Source organism: Octopus sinensis, linkage group LG1 (assembly GCF_006345805.1).
Source record: "Octopus sinensis linkage group LG1, ASM634580v1, whole genome shotgun sequence".
Lineage (NCBI taxonomy): Eukaryota > Metazoa > Mollusca > Cephalopoda > Octopoda > Octopodidae > Octopus > Octopus sinensis.
This window is the reverse complement of record NC_042997.1, coordinates 100,724,196-100,743,540: the sequence shown is the minus strand read 5'-3', so window position 1 is coordinate 100,743,540 and position 19,345 is coordinate 100,724,196. Positions and strand designations below refer to the sequence as shown.

The window sequence follows — 19,345 nt, the reverse complement described above, 5'->3', positions numbered from 1 at the left end:
GCTTCAGTGTAAGAAAAGGGAGGCTTTTCTCCTCCACCAGATAGAGTTGAAAATGGAATGACCAGTCCAAAATGGAATGATCAGATCAAAAGTTCACTTTAACAAGATTTTGAGCAAACAACAATTCTTTTCAAAATTACCACACGAAGTGAGTTACTTCTAGCTTTGGCAACAACAGCAACAACAATATCAACATTACAGCAACAATATCAACAAAATAATAATAATTATATTGTTCTCCCTCTCTCTCTCTCATACACATGCACACACACACACATATATATATAGATAGATAATGAGGCTAATGAAAGCAGTAGAGGTGGAAGGTGGGAGACTCCCACCTTCCACCTCTACTACTTTCACTAGCCTCATTATTGACCCTAACCCTGAAATTTATTTTCTCTTCCCATTACTCTCTAAATACCCAGCAACCCCTCTTTCTAATACACTTATTTCTCCACAAAATCATTCCCTCTTTAAATTCCATTCTAACAATACCTCAAATGTACAATTCTTCCCTGAAGACGGAGAAATCAATTTACAATCATTATTTTTGACCACCAAGCTCCCCAAAACAGCTTTTGGACTTGTAAAACTCTTATTCAACTCCTTTAATTCCGGATATCATTTCTATTTTGTGTAAGTCAAACCATTTTATATGTATACATATGCACATTTTTTGCATTAAATGTATTCAATATTTTTTGTATATCGACTTGCCTAACTTGCTTGTCCTTACATTTACTCCTATAAAAAATATATGTATATGATGTATGTCCTCCTCTTCCTCATCATCATCATCATTTAACGTCCGTTTTCGATGCTGGCATGGGTTGGACGGTTCGACTGGGGCCTGGGAAGCCAGGAGGCTGCACCAAGCTCCAATCTGATCTGGCAGTGTTTCTACAGCTGGATGCCCTTCCTAATGCCAACCACTCCAAGAGTATAGTGGGTGCTTTTTACGTGCTACTGGCACAAGGGGTCAGAGGAGCTGGAATCGACCATGATTGGATGGTGCTTTTTACATGCCACCAGCACAGAAGCCAGTCAAGGCAACGCTGGCATCTGCCACATTCAGATGGTACTTTTTATGTGCTACTGGCACAGGGCTCACAACTATAATTTCCATTTGTTTTGATTTTGATATTGCTGATGTTGATGTTCTTGACTCAATAGGTCTCCTCAAGCATGGCATATCGTCCTACAATCCAAGGTACTTTTGAGTGGGCTGGTTATGTGACACTGGCACGTTTGATGCGATAAGGATGGGAGGAAGGAAAATCAAGGTAGGAATACAAATCGGTAGGTTTGAAGAAGGCAGAAATGATAGAGTGATTAAATAGGTTAATGGAGACTGAGATATCTAAAAAGTTAACAGAGGTGTCAGAGACGGGTGAATTTAAGGGATTGATAAAAAAAGAAAACGAATGAAATGAAGTTATTCGGATGTTTACGAGAGAGTGAAGCTGTGACAATACAATTGTCCAGATAACAGCCTTATAGCTCTGGGGCCAGTCTGGTGAACTCAAAGAAGATTTGATCCTCAACATAGCTGACAAATAAGTTGGCAAGGTTAGAGCCTATTCTAACTCCCGCAGCAACTTGGTAGACCTCACCCATGAATGTGAAGCAGCTGAGATTTAGTACAAGTCTAATGAGGCAGAGAAGTGTAGGTGTATTAGGATTCAAGGATGATGCAACTGTTGAGGAAGCACTGGAGTGGTAGGAGACTATCATTATGAAGAATAATAATAGTATAGAGTAATTTCATATCCATGGTAAAGAGAAACTGTGAAGGACCAGGAGAAAAATAAAAGGAATTGAAGGTACGAAAGGTATTGTAGATGTGGGATGAGAAGAGAGTAACTAAGAGGAAAAGGATGAAACCCAAATACTTGGAAATAAGTTCTGTTGGGCAGTTGCATGCTGAGACGATGGGGCAGCCAGAGTTGTTGTGTTTATGAATTGTAGAATGGAAATAGATGGTAGAGGTGTGAGAAATTTGGACAATGAAGTGGGTGGCGATAGGAAGATCACAGAAGAGATGGTTGTGGATATGTGCTACTGATGGGAAGGGTGGGGTTGGAGGGTAAGGGGCAACAAAATGCTGTTTGAATGCCCTCTCCATGTAGAGGTTAGTGCCCCAGACCATAACTGGTGCACCCTTGTTGACTGGTTATATGACAATACACACATTTATACATGTATATGTACATATATGTGTGTGCATGCATATGTGTTTGTATGTGCATGTGTGTGTGTGTGTGTAATAGGTAGGTAGGTAGATAGAACAGGGTATCAGCTTGGAAGAACCTTTAACATGCAGTTAATGTTTCTTAAACCAACAAAAAGGAATTTGTAAAATATTACTCACATTTATTGCTTCCTCCAGCAACTCAGATTTCTGACTTAGTGAGTTGGTAAACATTTTCTGTTCAAGTGCAGAAGCAAATACCATAACCGGGACGAAAGCGAAAACAAGTAACGCTAAGCGCCATTCATATATAAAACAACAAATCACTGCTGTTAGCATATGTCCAAGAATCTGTACCGACAATCCAAGCTTTACTCCACTAGCCTGCCTCATAGAAATAAAGAGCAATCTTTAAAAGGATGCAGTGTAATTTAGTCAGTGACCATGTCACAGTTTGTACAATAAAAATTTTGACACCAAATAACACTGTGTAATATGATTTTTGTTCTTGGATAGCAACTGTTGTTTCCTATTTGCTTACCTCTAGAATGTATGAAAAATAGTCACTATTTCCTAACTTTGTTTTGTTACATTTATTCAAACCCCAAAGAATCCCTCTCAGCAAATTGTTATGATGCTCCCCCACTACTCCTGCTCATGATCACAGATGCATGTATTGTCTGCCACTAGGGAACATACTCAAGTGGTTATGGTCAAGCAACTGACAAGTAAACCTGTGGTACTGAGCAGAATATTTGCTATAATGATATTTCTGCATCAGCAACTCAGCCTTGAATCTGTCTGAAATGTAATGGAAAATAGGCCAATTTCAAAACATTGATGGCCACAGGTCACAAAAGCAAAGTACTAATGGAATAGTAGTCATTTCCTTTGATTTTTAGATAGAAGCACACAGGAAATAACACATATTGACCAAAGACAAAAAATCATTAAAATTTTGTTACACAGTAAAATGCATGTTTAAATGAAGTTAATAGTTTTTTGTGCTTTTGATGCTGAACTCACTTTAGTTTCAGTTTCAATATGCGGTCTCTGATCAAATTGCTTGCCTGTCAATTGCAACTCCGAAATTCTGATAGTTTTAGCCAAGCTAACAACATTCTGAGGAATGGTGTTATTTGTTGTTTGAGGAAGATGACAACTAAACAACAAATTCACTTCATAAAATACTTCATATCATTGAGTTCTGAAAGGAAGATTTGCAATATCATAGTCATAGTGTAATGCAAAATCAGGATTTTTCAGACAATTATTCTGTTATCCTTACCAAAACAATAATATTTTTGTTAGTTGTTCTATTTATGTTTGATTTTTTTAGGTGGTTAAAACTAGCTGATAATAACTACACATAAATCCTAGGAAACTGTGGTTCAAAAACTTTAATAATTTAAAATATCTGAAAAGGTCGGCAAGTCTGAGAAAATTAATTGGATTTACAAATGAAAAAAAGCATATTTTAATTAGTATTTGTACTTACTCCTTTTACTCGTGAAGAATCAACTGTTAATCGTGTACACAAATGTCCAGTACTATTATTTTTATCATCAAACCATGACATTTCCTAACAAAATAGATTTAGATGTATCAAACATAGAATTCTTAATTACATTCATATATACGTAACAGATAACATGTTAAACACACATTCTCGATGAATCAATCAATCAATATGTATTTATATATATATATAGACAACTCATCAGACCTGATTAGTCACCTATATTGTCAAGTGCAATAGTACTCATTAAGTCACTGGTAACTTTCTGACCGACTATATACAACTAAGGATATACTACTCAACTACATAAAATATAACAGCTAAAAATAAAAATTTCTTTTACAGCATGCTTTTTTACTGACTTATGGACAACTGACTGATATATATATATATATATATATAAGACAAAAGAATATGAATGGACAATAACAGATCATTACATGCTATATAAGAAAGAAAGAGAAAGAAAAAGAACCTAGAGGATAGAATTTACAACGTTCTGAAAGCTATTAATGAATAACTACTAACTCTCAGGTCGAGACAGCAATGGAGTATTGTTTCAATATTTAGGATAGTGTTACTACTACACACTCTGTCATTTGAGAAAGTATTTGAAGAAAGATATTTTGATTGAGTAACATGTATTGTTCATCAACACACTTCAGTTTCTGGATCACAGATGTACTGTCTTCTCCACCTCTTCTTTTTTTATAATACACTGCAAACAATGGTAGCTTCTGCATGTCAGAACTGACCAGTTTCATTCACCCTCTTACAGGCACTCTCTACTCATTCATCACCCATATGTATCCAACCTTCACAACGCCGTACTGATTGCAAATTTTGGCACAAGGTCATCAATTTCAAGGGTGGGGGGTAAGTCAATTACATCAAATCCAATGCTCGACTAGTACTTATTTTATCAACCCTGAAAGTCAACCTCAGTGGAATTTGAACTCAGAACGTAAAGATGGATGAAATGCCACTAAATTTTTCACCTGGATTTTACCCAATTCTGCCAGCTTACCATCTTAACCCCACAAAACCAAATTAACCACCATACCTAATCAGTTTTCCTCTAAATGACATCCCACTAGAATGCACTCCCTACATATGTTTTTCCTGTAGCTGTTGACTTACAACTGCTTAGAGGAAATGTTAACTATCTGAGCAGTTTTGGAGGACCTAGGAAGGCCATAAGCAAAGCTACTTCCCCTAAACCAAACCAGTTAAAATGTACATTACCATATTCAAGTTGCCTTTCAACATCTTTTGCATTAGTAAATTCTTTGTAAAAAGTTATATATAAGTAAAACTTAAATTTTTGGTCAGTTTTCTTTGATGCCAATATTTTATGCATATTGTTGTATTTTGAGATATTCATCATCATCATCATCATCGTCGTTTAACGTCCGTTCTCCATGCTAGCATGGGTTGGACGGTTCGACCGGGGTTCTGGGAAGCCAGAAGGCTGCACCAGGCTCCAGTCTAATTTGGCAATGTTTCTACAGCTGGATGCCCTTCCTAACGCCAACCACTCCAATTTTTTTAAATTTATTTTTGCCAAATAAACACATGCACTATGTATTTGTTCTTCACTCATTTATCACTATTTTTATTCTAACTTATATCCATTATCCAGAAATCTTTCGTCATACATCTGTGACCTTCTCAGTGACACCTTCCGTCTTCCTGTGTGCTCTTGCTCTGCTTATTCCATTCCAGAATATGGAATAAGCAGATAGAAAGTGTCACTAAGGAGGTCACAGATGTGTGATTAAAGATTTCCAGACAATGGACATGAGTTAAAATAAAAACAGTAATAAACAAGTGAAGAACAAATATACAGCGCATGTGCTTATTTGGCAAAAAAAAGTGACCATACCAAAATACAATATTTGTTTCAACACACAACTTCATATCAGGAATCTGGCAACACAAATTCGTAAATGTAAAATTTTATGCATACATTTCAAGAGAATGTTATCACTCTTTCCACCTACAAAACATGAGTGAAACACAGTTAGAACCTTCAAGGTTATTGCAAAAGTTACGCTCTCTACCACTGTATTTCTATAATTTATGATCTGCATAGTCAATGGTTTGCATACTTTATAATGCATTATTCAAGGCATTTATTTATAAATGTTATAGATTCTCCAAACAAGTAATAATAAAGAGAAAGGGTGAGGAGAAAGTCTTGTGAAATGCTTAGGATTTGCTTTTGGATACAAGTAAAAATAATTTAAATTTACTAATTCCAATTAGCTAATTTTCAGCTAGTTGGTTATGAAATTTTGTGAACCTAGAACATGACACTTGACAAGAAGCTTTTAGGAAATACATAATGGCAAATTATAATTAATATGCTTAGAAGGAATAGGTGTTGTGTTTGATTAACACAAAATATGTTACTAAATTCAAAGCCATTCAATTTTTTCACTTCTTTTCTGTTTCAAAAGCATATGGAAATTGCTTGCAAGCACTAGTGTGGAGAAGCACAAAATTCTCTCTGACTCCACAATACCTGTTAATTAAGGTGGGGTACCAAAATGGATTCGCTCCCAGGGAGAGAGAACTCTTTCTATGCCATTGCATAATATCAATCCAAAAGTTATTTCAACTGATTTTGCTAAACGTGAAAATATATAAACAATTCCAGCGTGGAAGGTGTTTATAAGCCATTTAAGAAACACATAAAAACCATTAGATTCACTTCAACATTTAAATTTAATTTGCCAAATATTTTCGTCTCTTTGAGACCATGACCTGTTCACTGACAAAATTCTGTGCTGCATCTCCGAACAGCATGGAATTTTGTCAGTGAACAGGTTGCGGTCTCAAAGTGATGAAAATATTTTGGCAAATTGAATTTAAATGTTGAAGTTAATCTAACGCTTTTTGTGTGTTTCTTAAATGGACTATAAACACTTTCCACGCTGCAATTGTTTTCGTTCCAGCACAGGATCTTAGATCAGGTCACTTGCTATGCAAGTACATTTCTGAAAATATATACCTATATCCTTAAAATCCTTAAAAAATCCTTAAAAATGTTTTAGCCCGAAGGCCGCGGCATGCTGGGCACCACTGCTGATATATATATATATATATATATATATATATATATATATATTATTTTATTATATTTCATTTTATTCAATGAATTCACTTACCTGATGTAGAATGGACTTGAATAATCTGGACCGTATCCTCATAGTTAGCATTTCACCAGATATTCCAAACATAGAATACTAAAATTAAATAATATTATTTTCAGACTGGCATCAATAAACATTTACAAATATTGATTGACATTCAATCTGAAGACCAAAAATTTAAGTGGGAGAAAAAAATCGGGTTCCTGTGATTTTTGTGTCTTTCAATTTATGAAATTTAGTTGTCAATGGCATTCGCCGATAAAGATTTTAGCAAGAAATATTTCAGCCTTTTGTAATAAGGAAAAATGCATTTATGTTTCACATTTGCAACTAAAATATATAATCATTGCAGTTACAGTTGTTGTTTTTTTCAATGATTAAGTGACAACTGCATTTTAGCAAAAATGTAGCAAAAAAAATCTGACATCTTTTTCATTTTGATATTATGTGACCAAACAACAAAATAATTCCATGCAGTAATTAATAAAATAAACATAGACTTTTTTATAAAGAGGCTGTCTTCATTGGGGAGAAAGGGAAAAAAAAACAAATAAGACTAAGATAGTTAACCCTTTAGCATCTAATCTGGTCATATCCGGCCCAAATATTCTACTTGTTTTATGTTAAAACTGACCAGATTCAATCTCTTACACCTACCCTACAATGTCATTCTAAAAATATACAAACGCACCATTGAAATCTCAAGCTACAAGGTAATGCATGATTAATTCAAAACAACGTGAATAAAAAGCATTACATTTGACAGAGTAATCTGAATGCTAAAGGGGTAACTGTATACAACTAAGTTAGCAGATAAAAGCGCTTATTAAGACGTGGTTTGCTTCTGGTGATGCGAGAATCTCTTCTAGGTTAAGCTAATTTGAAGAACATATTCTTTTATTCTTTTACTCTTTTACTTGTTTCAGTCATTTCACTGCAGCCATGCTGGAGCACCGCCTTTAATTGAGCAACTCGACCCCGGGACTTATTCTTTTGTAAGCCCAGTACTTATTCTATCAGTCTTTTTTGCCGAACTGCTAAGTAACGGGGACATAAACACACCAGCATCGGTTGTCAAGCAATGCTAGGGGGAAATTACTTATTTTTCCCCCTTGCATATTTAGAACAAAATTGGGTCCCTTATACTGACAGTGCTTGTACAACATGGAATCTATCTATCCAGTCAGGCAACTTGCCCATACTAGTACAATTTTTCCACACCAGATGTCTCTGTCTCCATTTGTAGTCTTCATATCCTCAATATTGTGTCCAGTGTCTTCCATGATTTGATCAATATATGCTCTTCTTGGTCTGCAGATACTTACATATGTCCATGTATGGGTTTCCAGAGAATGAGATCGCTGGATATTTCCTCCTTGCTTCTCCAGTAGTGTCCTGCATAACATGCACCTTCTCTGATTACCAAATGATGGTAAGAAGACTGCCATACAGTCACTGCTTTATAGGATTATGTTGCCAAGAAAGATTAAGTTCCTAGAGAGACAGTTGTCTCTGTGAAGATGCTTTATCAGAACACTCAAGCAAAAGTGCACCCATCTGATGGGAACCCTGAATTCTTTTGATATTCATGCTGGTGTTCTTCAAGAAGACACTTTGTCTCCATACCTGTTTGTAATATGCCTGGATTATGTTTGACATATATCCATCGACATCAACAAAGATTATGGGTTTACACTCGAGAGAGCTAAAAGAAGAAGACATCCTGCAGTAAAAATATTGGATGCCGACTATGCAGATGATCTTGCTCTTCTTGCAGATGATATGAAATCAACATAAAAATAAAGCAGTTGAGAGTAAAATCTAATTCTTGATACATATTACTACTGTGAAGGTGCATGGCTCAGTGGTTAGAGAGTCAGGCTTACAATTGTGAGTTTGTAAGTTTGATTCCCAGACCGGGCTGTATGTTATATTCTTGAACAAGACACTTTATTTCACATTGCTCCAGTTCACTCATCTGTAGAAATGAGTTGCCTTTCCCTTGAATAATATCAGTGGCATGGAGAGGGGAGATTGGTATGCATGGGTGACTGCTGGTTTTCCATAAACAGCCCCGCCCAAACTTGTGTCTCAGATGGAAACTTTCTAGGTGCAATCCCATGGTCATTCATGACCGAAGGGAGTCTAAGGACTGTTAAGAATGAAAATACTAGTGCAAATCACAACACTGCTTTAAAGAACCTGATATGGGGTTGCATTCAGGTGAGGAACTAACAACATCACATTCAAAAATTAATAAGATGTGACAAGGGCTTTCACCAATTCTTCAGTTAAGAAAACTCCAAAGACTCTATCTTCATGGCATGTATCTATGGAAAATTAGAAGCAGTTTCAAGACAAGATAATCCTCAGATCTACATAAACTAATATCAATGAAATTAAATAGATATTCATAAATTCACTTACCTGTATTAAATAAAGAATGAAGGACATTACACCAGCTAAAGCAAACAGCAAGCAGAACTTGTGAATTTCATCTTTATCACCTCCTATATGCTGACATAAATAGATAGATAAGATAGATAGATAGATAGATAGACAGACAGACAGGCAAACAGGAAGACAGGCAGATAGTTAGATTGATAGATAGGCAAACAGACAGCCAGACAGATAGGTATACAGATAGATAATGGTCCTTTAATTAAAATGAAAGGAATAAGTAGAGGTCTTTCCAAGGCCAGGTGTACATGAACATGTTAAATATAAGTGTGCACTACTATATTTTAATTATCACTGCTTAGTATATCTCTACTTTAATTAATTCCTGCTTGACAAAGCTTTGCACACATCAGAAAATGTTTTATTTGCTGCTTAAATATTAGAACGACAGTTCTTAGCAGGCTATGGTCAATGGATTTGGTGTTCATACTGATGAAGCATAACGATGCAGAAACAGGTATCTCACGGTTTAACAATGTCCTTCATAACCCAGCAGTGTGTTCTTCTTATACATTGTTTATAGGGAAAATTTCTTTCCAGAGACAGTTTTCATAGCAGTGGTCTTCCCATGTTTCAATGTACACTAACATATTAAATATGCTTGTACACACATATATCTCTATCTTATGTTGGCATCAGGGATAAATGGCTTATCGTAAAATGTACATTGTAGCATACTGACTGCCTTCATTGACAAATACACTCTTTACTCTCTCTTCAGCCATGCTGGAGCACTGCCTTTAGTCGAGCAAATCGACCCCGGGACTTATTCTTTGTAAGCCCAGTACTTATTCTATCGGTCTTTTTTGCCGAACCGCTAAGTGACGGGGACGTAAACACACCAGCATCGGTTGTCAAGCAATGCTAGGGAGACAAACACAGACACACAAACACATACACACACATACATATATATATACATATATACGACAGGCTTCTTTCAGTTTCCGTCTACCAAATCCACTCACAAGGCATTGGTCGGCCCGGGGCTATAGCAGAAGACACTTGCCCAAAGTGCCACGCGGTGGGACTGAACCCGGAACCATGTGGTTGGATAGCAAGCTACTTACCACACAGCCACTTATTTTTCAAATAAATTAACTGAGAACAGATAACTATATAAGACAGTGGAATATTTACACTTCTTTAAACATGGTTTAAATTTTTCTAACCATAATTTGCAGAGATCTAATACTTTTAACAATGAACCTCAATCAGATTATTGACGAGAGCTGCTACCTCAGCAGTTGCATTCCAAGGAAAGAGTATGTACATAGATTTTCTTTATTTAGAATGAATCATTTCAAATGTGCAACTAATAGTCATTGTTATAATATGAGCATCATCAAACATCACAGTAAATTATCAAAGTAACTTTGGTATACAGTGAAAATGTATTTAAATATAATTCTAGTCACTGCTTTATATTAAGTTTCTAGCCAAAACTTAAATCCATCACATCAGCAATTAATGTAATCTATAACAGATCTAATTATACTTACATGTATAACTTCACCAAGTAATAATCCATAGGCTGGTAGGATGGCACCAAGTATGGAAGAAGCAATAACTCCTATGAGAATGTAATGCCATTCTGGTTTGTTCATTTTCAAAATACTCATAGTACCTACTTCTGGTAGATTCTTTTCCTAAAGTTAAAAAAAAAATTTTAATCTCCAATATTTTATCTGAAAAGAACTGTGATAGATTCATATAGTAAGTCAAACCGAGTCTTGATCTTGGTTCCCATAGGAAACCATTTTATTTTGATTAACGCATTTGGAAAGACAAAAAAATATCCTACAAGTTCATAATTCATCTGCATAAATTTAAGGCCTTGTGGTTTTAAAATTTCTACTGGTTCTCGTGAGAATATCATAGAACTTTCAGCAAGATGAGTCATGAATTGGCTTCAAAAATTCACCATTGCAAACAATTCATTTCATTTACACAGTGAATGTATTAAGGTGGTACTGGCAACAGCCATGCTCAAGTAGTGTTTTTTATATGCAACCTGCACAGGAGCCAGTCCAGCGGCACTGGCAACGACCTCACTCGAATGTTTTTCACATGCCACCAGCACAAGTGCCAGTAAGGCGATGATGGTAACAATCACATTTGAATGGTGCCTTTTTACGTGCCACCAGCATGGAAGCCAGTCTGCTTCTCTGGCAGCGATCACGCTCGGATGGTGCTCTTAGCATTCCACAGGCACAGGTTCCAGTCATCGAATTTGTGAATTTGATTTGATTTTTATTTCACTTGCCTCAACAGGTCTTCACAAGCAGAGTTTAGTGTCCAATGAAGGACTCATTATACCCCTGGCATAGGGGGTGTAACTTGGCTTGCCAGGTCTTTTCACACACTGCAAATTTCCAAAGGTCTCAGTCACTAGTCATTGCCTCAGTGAGGCCTAATGTTCAAAGGTCGTGCTTCACCACCTCATCCCAGGTCTTCCTGGGTCTACCTCTTCCACAGGTTCCCTCAACCGCTAAGGTGTGGCAATTTTTCACACAGCTATCCACTTCCATTCTCGCCACATGCCCATACCAGCGCAAACGTCTCTCTTGCACACCACAACTGATGCTTCTTAGGTCCAATTTTTCTCTCAAGGTACTTACACTCTGTTGAGTATGCACACTGACATTACACATCCATCAGAACACACTGGCTTCATTTCTTGCGAGCTTACATATGTCCTCAGCAGTCACAGCCCATGTTTCACTGCCATGTAGCATGACTGTTCATACACATGCGTCATACAGTCTACCTTTTACTCTGAGTGAGAGGCCCTTTGTCACCAGCAGAGGTAAGAGCTCTCTGAACTTTGCCCTGGCTATTCTTATTCTAACAGTTACACTTTCAGTGCACCCGCCCCCACTACTGACTTGGTCACCTAGGTAATAGAAGTTATCAACTACTTCTAGCTTTTCTCCTTGGAATGTGGAGGAAGTTGTTCTCTGCACATTTTTATTGTTTATTGCTCCTGAGCATCTGCCACATACAAAATCTATCTTCCCAGTTAGCCTTCCTTTGATATTGCTGCACCTCTTATGTGTCCATAGCTTACACTGGTTACATCTTATAGTTTCTAACTATGCCTTTTCTACAGATTGAGCAGAGCCAGCTACCTGAAGGTAAATTTTTATGCCTTAAATCAATAGGTCCCAAGAGCACAAATATATACTAGAAAAGTGTCTTACTTAGTCAATGGAGAGGATGTTCAATTGTAATATTTGTAAATTGATACATACAAGTAACTGGAAGAGGAATCATGGGAGTACAGCTCTAAAGAGATGGTTTTAGGTAAAGTGTTTAAGATAGTGTTTGGAAACAATCTTTGATAGGTAAGAAAAGCAATAGGATTAGAGCATATCTTGCTAATTCGGGTAAGCCAAGACAAATGAATACACATCATGCTGATGGGCCAGTGGTTGCAGTGTGTCACTGAGAAAAGGTTTGCTAATCAAATTAGTGACTTTTTTTAGGTCAATCAATATATAATTCTGTAACGGTTATATATCATATTCTTCCTCCTATATTAACATTCAGCTAGTGTTAGGAACATAAATTGTGACTAAGGTTTGGTGGAAGATTTTAATTCAAAACTTGTGAAAACAAGACATTTGTACTCAAAGCCAGAGCCAGTTCCAGCCGGGTTGGTAATGAAAGGGTTAAAAACAGTTGTTGCATTTGTTATGAAAACAAGTCTTCAGTAAATTTGTTTTACAGAAGACACAGTGCTCATCAATGAGGATGGAGAACAACTCATAATTATAAAAGAGGATGTTGTTTACTACTGTTTCTATCAACTTTGAGGTATTGAAAATCATGTCGACAGGACAGGTTAGTTGGCAGATTTAGAGAAGTTACGTTTCTTGAAGCAAAATTGTTTTATTTCTATTTACATTTTGCTACACAGTCACCATAGTTACGAATGGTAAGTAGGTGAATTAAGCAAAATTAATAGAGCTGTTATATGCTGCATTCTCTCTCTCTCTCTCTCTTTCTCTCTTTTCTATATCACTTTTTCTGTCTCTTCTATATCTCCCTTTTTTCTCTCTCTCTCTCTCTCTCTTTTTTATATCTCTATCTCTCTCTCTAAATATATATTTTTCTCTTCCTTGCTTTCACTCCCTTCCTCGTTTTCTCTCTCTCTCTCTCTCTCTCTCTCTCTCTCTCTCTCTCTCTCTCTCTCTCTCTCTCTCTCTCTCTCTCTCTCTCTCTCTCTCTCCCTGCTACTAAAGCTACAGAGCCGCAGCTTGTAAATCGCTTGGAGCTTTTGCAGTAATTGGTTCATGAGGGAAGTAAATGTACATACTTATAGGGATAACATCAGTCACTACTTAGATGTGTCAGATTTGTTCAGTAGAACAGAATATACCTGAATGACTTCTAGCTGTTGGAAGAGTTCAGAGTGCAGTAAATGCAATATATTGTCTTAAAATAATAGAGAAGACAGAATTTGAAGAAGAAGGACTAAAGAGCTTTGCTGCTGCTAACTAAAGAGCTTTGTTGCTGATATTCAGGTGAAAACATTGGGTATGGTGAGCATGGATTCAACGTAAGAGTAGACATCATCATTGGGAAAGAAATTGAAATACAGACTAAATCATGAACAGCAAAGATTTACTAAAGATAAATAATGTGTATATTATGTATTAGAAGGGGATGGTCAGTAGAGTTATGTTTGCTGTGAAATCAATGGTTATTTTCTTTAATGAGCGTGAGAATTATCTAGCATGGGTTGTTTCTGAAAATTTGCTTGAGGTGAAAAATGAGCACTAGATATGAGTTTTATTTACTGTATCAGTTTCATATGGGAATATAAAAACAAAACATATTAGCAAATTCAAAGTAATACTCATGTGTTGAGAATGAATTATCTATATGGTCTTTATAAATTTGTTTTCTTGTTTGGTTTTTTATTGTTGTTGTTTATATATATAACATACATTCATACTTTTTGAGATCTAGTTTTAAGTTATATGTTTTATAAAAAATATATTATTTATTATTTATGTTTTGGTTTATGTCTATCACTGTTTGAGTTGCATACATAGTGGTTTTATCTCTAATTTATATTTTATATATTTATACTGTGAAATTTGATTTAATACTAAATTGAATTTTTCCCTGTAAGTTTAGAGTTATACTCCCTAATATTATTATTATTATTATTATTATTATTGAGTGAGAGAGCAGTTCATGCCATCAAAGTGACACTGGGGTAAAATATACGAAGCCCAATATACCCATCATGACTACCCGTCTGATAAAGGCACACCAGGCACATGCATCACAACCATATGTGCTCGACATGGTGATCTCATATCAAGATAAACAGCACATGACCTTGCAGGTGGGGCCCAGGTAGAATTTTCTTCAGGTTGAGTAGCCCATCCCGCTCAAACGGTCCCTGAATAAGGGTTGTTTAAGGATGTTGAAAGAACCACCCATGTTTCCAGAGGTGAATTATTCAAACCCCAAAGAATCCCTCTCAACACATGGCTATGATGCTCCCCCACTACTTCTGCTCGTGATCAGAGATGCACATATCGTCAGCCACTAAGGGACATGCTCAACTGGTTAAGGTCAAACAACTGACAAGCAAATCTGTGGTATTGAGCAGAATATTTGCTGTAGCCCATCTTTTATACCAAGACAAAACAATGTACATGATAACACTTCCAATCATTTAAGATCAGAAGCCATGAGAGCCATTGCCTGGTACTGCATCAGGGCATTTATTATTATTATTATTATTATTATTATTATTATTATCATTATTATTATATATATATATATATATATTACAGGTTTATAGCTTTAAGTTTATAGTGTGTATGTGCGTGCATATACACACACATACATGCATACATACATACACACAGGCGTATGTACGTACATACATACATACATGCATGCATATATGCATGTATACATACATACACAAATACATATGTACATATATATGACAAACTAACTGTTACTTTCTCAGATGCAGCACGGATTTTTGTCAGTGAACAGGTCGCGGTCTTATAGCGACGAAAATATTTTGACAAATTAAACTTATATATATATATATATATATATATACAATCCTTTAATATTCTTATGTTTATGTATTTGTTTTACAAGATACCTGATGTGAAGACATGTTGAAACAGATATTGTTATATTTCAGGAGATGGTCATTTTTCTTTTTTTCATTTTTTTTTTTGCCAAATAAACACATGCATTATATATTCCTTCGTCACTTCAAGTTTATGCTATTACTGTTCTTATTTTATGACCTATGTCTGGAAATCTTTTGTCACACATCCTGTGACCTCTTCAGCAACTCTCCAGCCCACGTGTCTCTTCCTGTCCTGTTTAGTCCATTTTGCCTTTCTATTGTATTTATTCTTATCTGTGCATGCATTTGAGTCTATATCTGTATATGTGTGCGTGTGTGTATGCATGCCTATGTGTTTTGTGCAGGTTTTGTGAGGCGGGGCTTGCTTACTATACTGTTTATATCCATGTCTTTTATTTAGTTTTTTCTTCATTTTTCATTTATTTAGTTATTTATCTTTCTATTTTTCTTATTTTATCTCTCTTTTTTCTTCCCATTTCATCTTAGATATGTGTATGACTGTTTTGTGTGTGTGCGTGTTTGAATATTGGTTTATGTATTATACTGTTTGTATCTGTCTTTTTTTCTACCACTCTGTCTTTAGTCGTCATGTTGTGAAGTGGGGTGGTGGGAGTGTTATTGTTATAGCAGGCAGACCTTATTTGCATCATTCTCTATGACAGCCTTGTACTTAGCTCTGGCTCCTTTGCACACTCTAGTCTTGTCCATTTAGCTATAGCTAGAGAACTGCATGTGGTGAATGACGTGTTGTGTGTGTCTTTCTAATTCTTTTGGAACACTCTCACCAAATCCGCCATTTGAATATTGAACTTGCCGCTGTCTGTAATAGCTGTATTTTTGTGGACCAGGTATTTAGAGGCCATGGGTTTGGCATAGAGGAAATAAAGGATCTGGAACTTATTATTGTTAGTTTCCAGCCAAAGTTCAGTGTCTAAGACCAGTAGCCTACAGTTAGGATGCTTGCTAGGATAATCTACCATTATTTTAATACTCGGATGGAGTTAGCTATTTGATGGATGCTCTCCATGGTACTGCCTTGTGGGGTACTTTAGCTACTATGTTGACCGTCCCCGAAACATAACAATATCTTTGATACTCATAATCTAACCTATTTTCACAAACATAAACTGATTCATGTTTATGTTTGTGAAGAAACATACACACACAAACAAACATGTGTGTGTGTGTGTGTGTGTGTGTGTTTTCACTTCTTGAAGAGTGGATAAGAGTCATGTATTGAAATGACTGAAAACCATTGCCATAAATATACATAGTTTAAAATATGTCAAACCTCTTCTAAGGATGCTTCATCTTCTGTTTCTCCATCATCATCCAATGATAGTGATTTCGCTTTTACAAGTGGATGTTTGGATGCGCTGTCTTTTTCCGTCTCTTCAAAATGAAAGTAAAACCATTGAATGTGAATGTTTGATTAGACTTATATTCTCATTGACTTCAATCACTCACAACTGAAGTTCCCTATCTCATTTTTTTTAATGCAGAAACCGAGTTAATAACACACAACAGAACCGATTTTCTTTCAAATATTTCATGAGCTGAATGAGAAATCTCTAGTGATGTCTATTTCAAGCAATCTATTAATTTGGGGTTTTTTTGTATTTTTCTTTGGTTGTAGATTTAATAACTCACTCAGTTTAACTTCACCATCTGGCATCTTGGGTACCTTTAGCAGAGTCCACACTGTTGTAATCATTCGATCAAGGTCTCCAATTCTATGATACCTCCCTCCCATCAGCATTGAAGTTCATCTAAAAGGAGTACTATCTCCCATCCTAACTATAAGATTAATAATACATGTATATATGTTAGTTAGTTAGTTAGTTAATTTGGCTCAAAAGCAAATAGCAAGGCCATGTAGGGGGACATGGAGTTAAGTACAGGGTGGTGTTCATGTAAAGAGTTCAGGCCACTTGAGGTCCATGGAGGCTTTGAACAAAGCGGTCGTCGGCATCTTCACCATCTCGTCTGGCAGCTTGTTCCACGGATCCACAACCCAGACGGAGAAAGCTCCTCTCCTTCGATTGAGATGAAATCGTCGCAGGTAGAGCTTTTTGGAATGACCCCGCAGCCGACGCTCTGGAGCAGGAGTGAAGAACAGCTCTTTCGAGAGGTTACACTTTCCGCTTATGATGTTGTGGGCGAGAATGAGATCACCACGGCAGTGGCGTTTTTCAAGAGAATAAAGGTCGAGCGTCCTCAGCCTTTCTTCGTAGGACAAATTTTTGAGACCATGAACTATGCGGGTAGCCATCTTCTGGACTCTTTCGAGATGCTGTATGTCTTTGAGGAGATAAGGAGAAGAGGCTTGAATCCCATACTCCAATATGGGTCTCACCAGCGTGACATAGAGTGGTAGGAATATGGCTACTGTGAGCATTCCGAATGACCGTCGAATCAAGAACAGAATTCCGCGTGCTTTGTTGGCAGCATGGACGCACTGGGCCGAAGGCGAAAAGGAGGAATCCACCAAGATACCCAGGTCCTTTACCTGATCGGTCCTCTCCAGCAGCAGACGACCCGGCTCGAAATCAAGTTGAGTTGCAGGAGTAGAGCCGACAGGCAGATGACAGCACTTTGACACGTTCAGACACAGGTCCCAATCGTTTGACCACTTCCAAATTTGGTGGAGGCATCGACGAAGATCCTCTATATTACCGCGAGGAGCGACCAGTTTGATATCGTCGGCAAATAGAAGGGTGTGTTGCGTGAGGTCGTCGGGCAAGTCATTTATGAAGACTAAGAACAACAAGGGCCCAAGCACTGAACCTTGAGGCACGCCACTGCTCGCACTGGAGACGTCGGACCGCGAACCATTAACTTGGACTTGGAAGGAGCGATCTGAGAGGAAGGCACCAACCCATCGTACAATATCCGGATGGAAACTATATGCTTGAAGCTTGACAAGTAATAGGCGGTGGTTTACCGAGTCAAAAGCTTTGGCAAAGTCCAATAAAACGATGTCAACAGCATCACTATCATCGAGGATGCGCGTCACCAATTCTTCCATTACTAGTAAGTTGGTCAAGCATGATCTCTTCGGCACGAAGCCGTGTTGGGAATCAGAGATAGAGGCTGTGTTTAGGAGGTGGAGCATCATACTTTTCTTAAGGATGGTTTCGAACATCTTGCTGATTATTGATGTAAGGGAAACCGGTCAGTAGTTAAGCGGGTCTTCGCGGCTCCCTTTCTTGAAAATTGGGCAGATTATCGCTGTTCTCCAGTCTGCAGGTATAACACCCGTCGCCAATGACATATTGAATAGTCGTGTTAAGGGCTCGCAGATGACCGGAGCCAACGCTTTGATAACCCGTGGGTGTATGCCGTCAGGGCTGTGACCCTTGTTGGCATCGAGGCCTTGAATAACACGTTTGACTTCGTTCCGCGTGATGACCAATCGAAGCATTGGAGGTACCGATCTATCAAATGGAGAGGGTTCACGACCATCATCTTGTTTGAAAATAGTTGAAAAAGTCTCGGCAAATAATTGACTCTGTTGATAAGGGTCCTCAATCGATACGCCTGTTGAGTCTACCAACGTTGCAATCTGGTTGTTCAAGCGGGAATTCCGCTGGACATGGGCAAAGAAGGTTTTTGGATTGCTACTGGCATTTGCCGCGATTTTGTATTCATAACTGAAGCGTTCTTTCTTTTCAATTTTCACGGCTCGGTCTCGTTGAGTTTTGTACACCTCAAAAGCTGCAGTCGAATCCAGATTTTTTAATTCAGCCCAAGCAATATCTCTGAGTCGACGTTCTCGTTTAACCTTCTTCGTCACCCAGGGCTTGTGTTTCTTCTTCTTGGGAAGCCCAACGGGAACTGCCTGGTCAGTCAAACAGATTACATATGCTTTGAGG

At 37.3% G+C, this 19,345-nt stretch overlaps 1 protein-coding gene across 1 annotated transcript in view; it reads right to left on the bottom strand.

Annotated features, from left to right (window-relative positions):
* Positions 1-19,345, bottom strand: part of LOC115218646 (multidrug resistance protein 2-like) — a 98,739-nt gene that overhangs the window by 24,178 nt on the left and 55,216 nt on the right. The window contains exons 16-21 of the mRNA XM_036503341.1: positions 16,762-16,862; positions 10,834-10,980; positions 9,299-9,388; positions 6,887-6,964; positions 3,693-3,776; positions 2,375-2,578 (exon numbers count right to left, since the gene is read on the bottom strand). Coding sequence (XP_036359234.1) covers positions 2,375-2,578; positions 3,693-3,776; positions 6,887-6,964; positions 9,299-9,388; positions 10,834-10,980; positions 16,762-16,862 — 704 coding nt within the window. The remainder of the gene's footprint in view (positions 1-2,374; positions 2,579-3,692; positions 3,777-6,886; positions 6,965-9,298; positions 9,389-10,833; positions 10,981-16,761; positions 16,863-19,345) is intronic.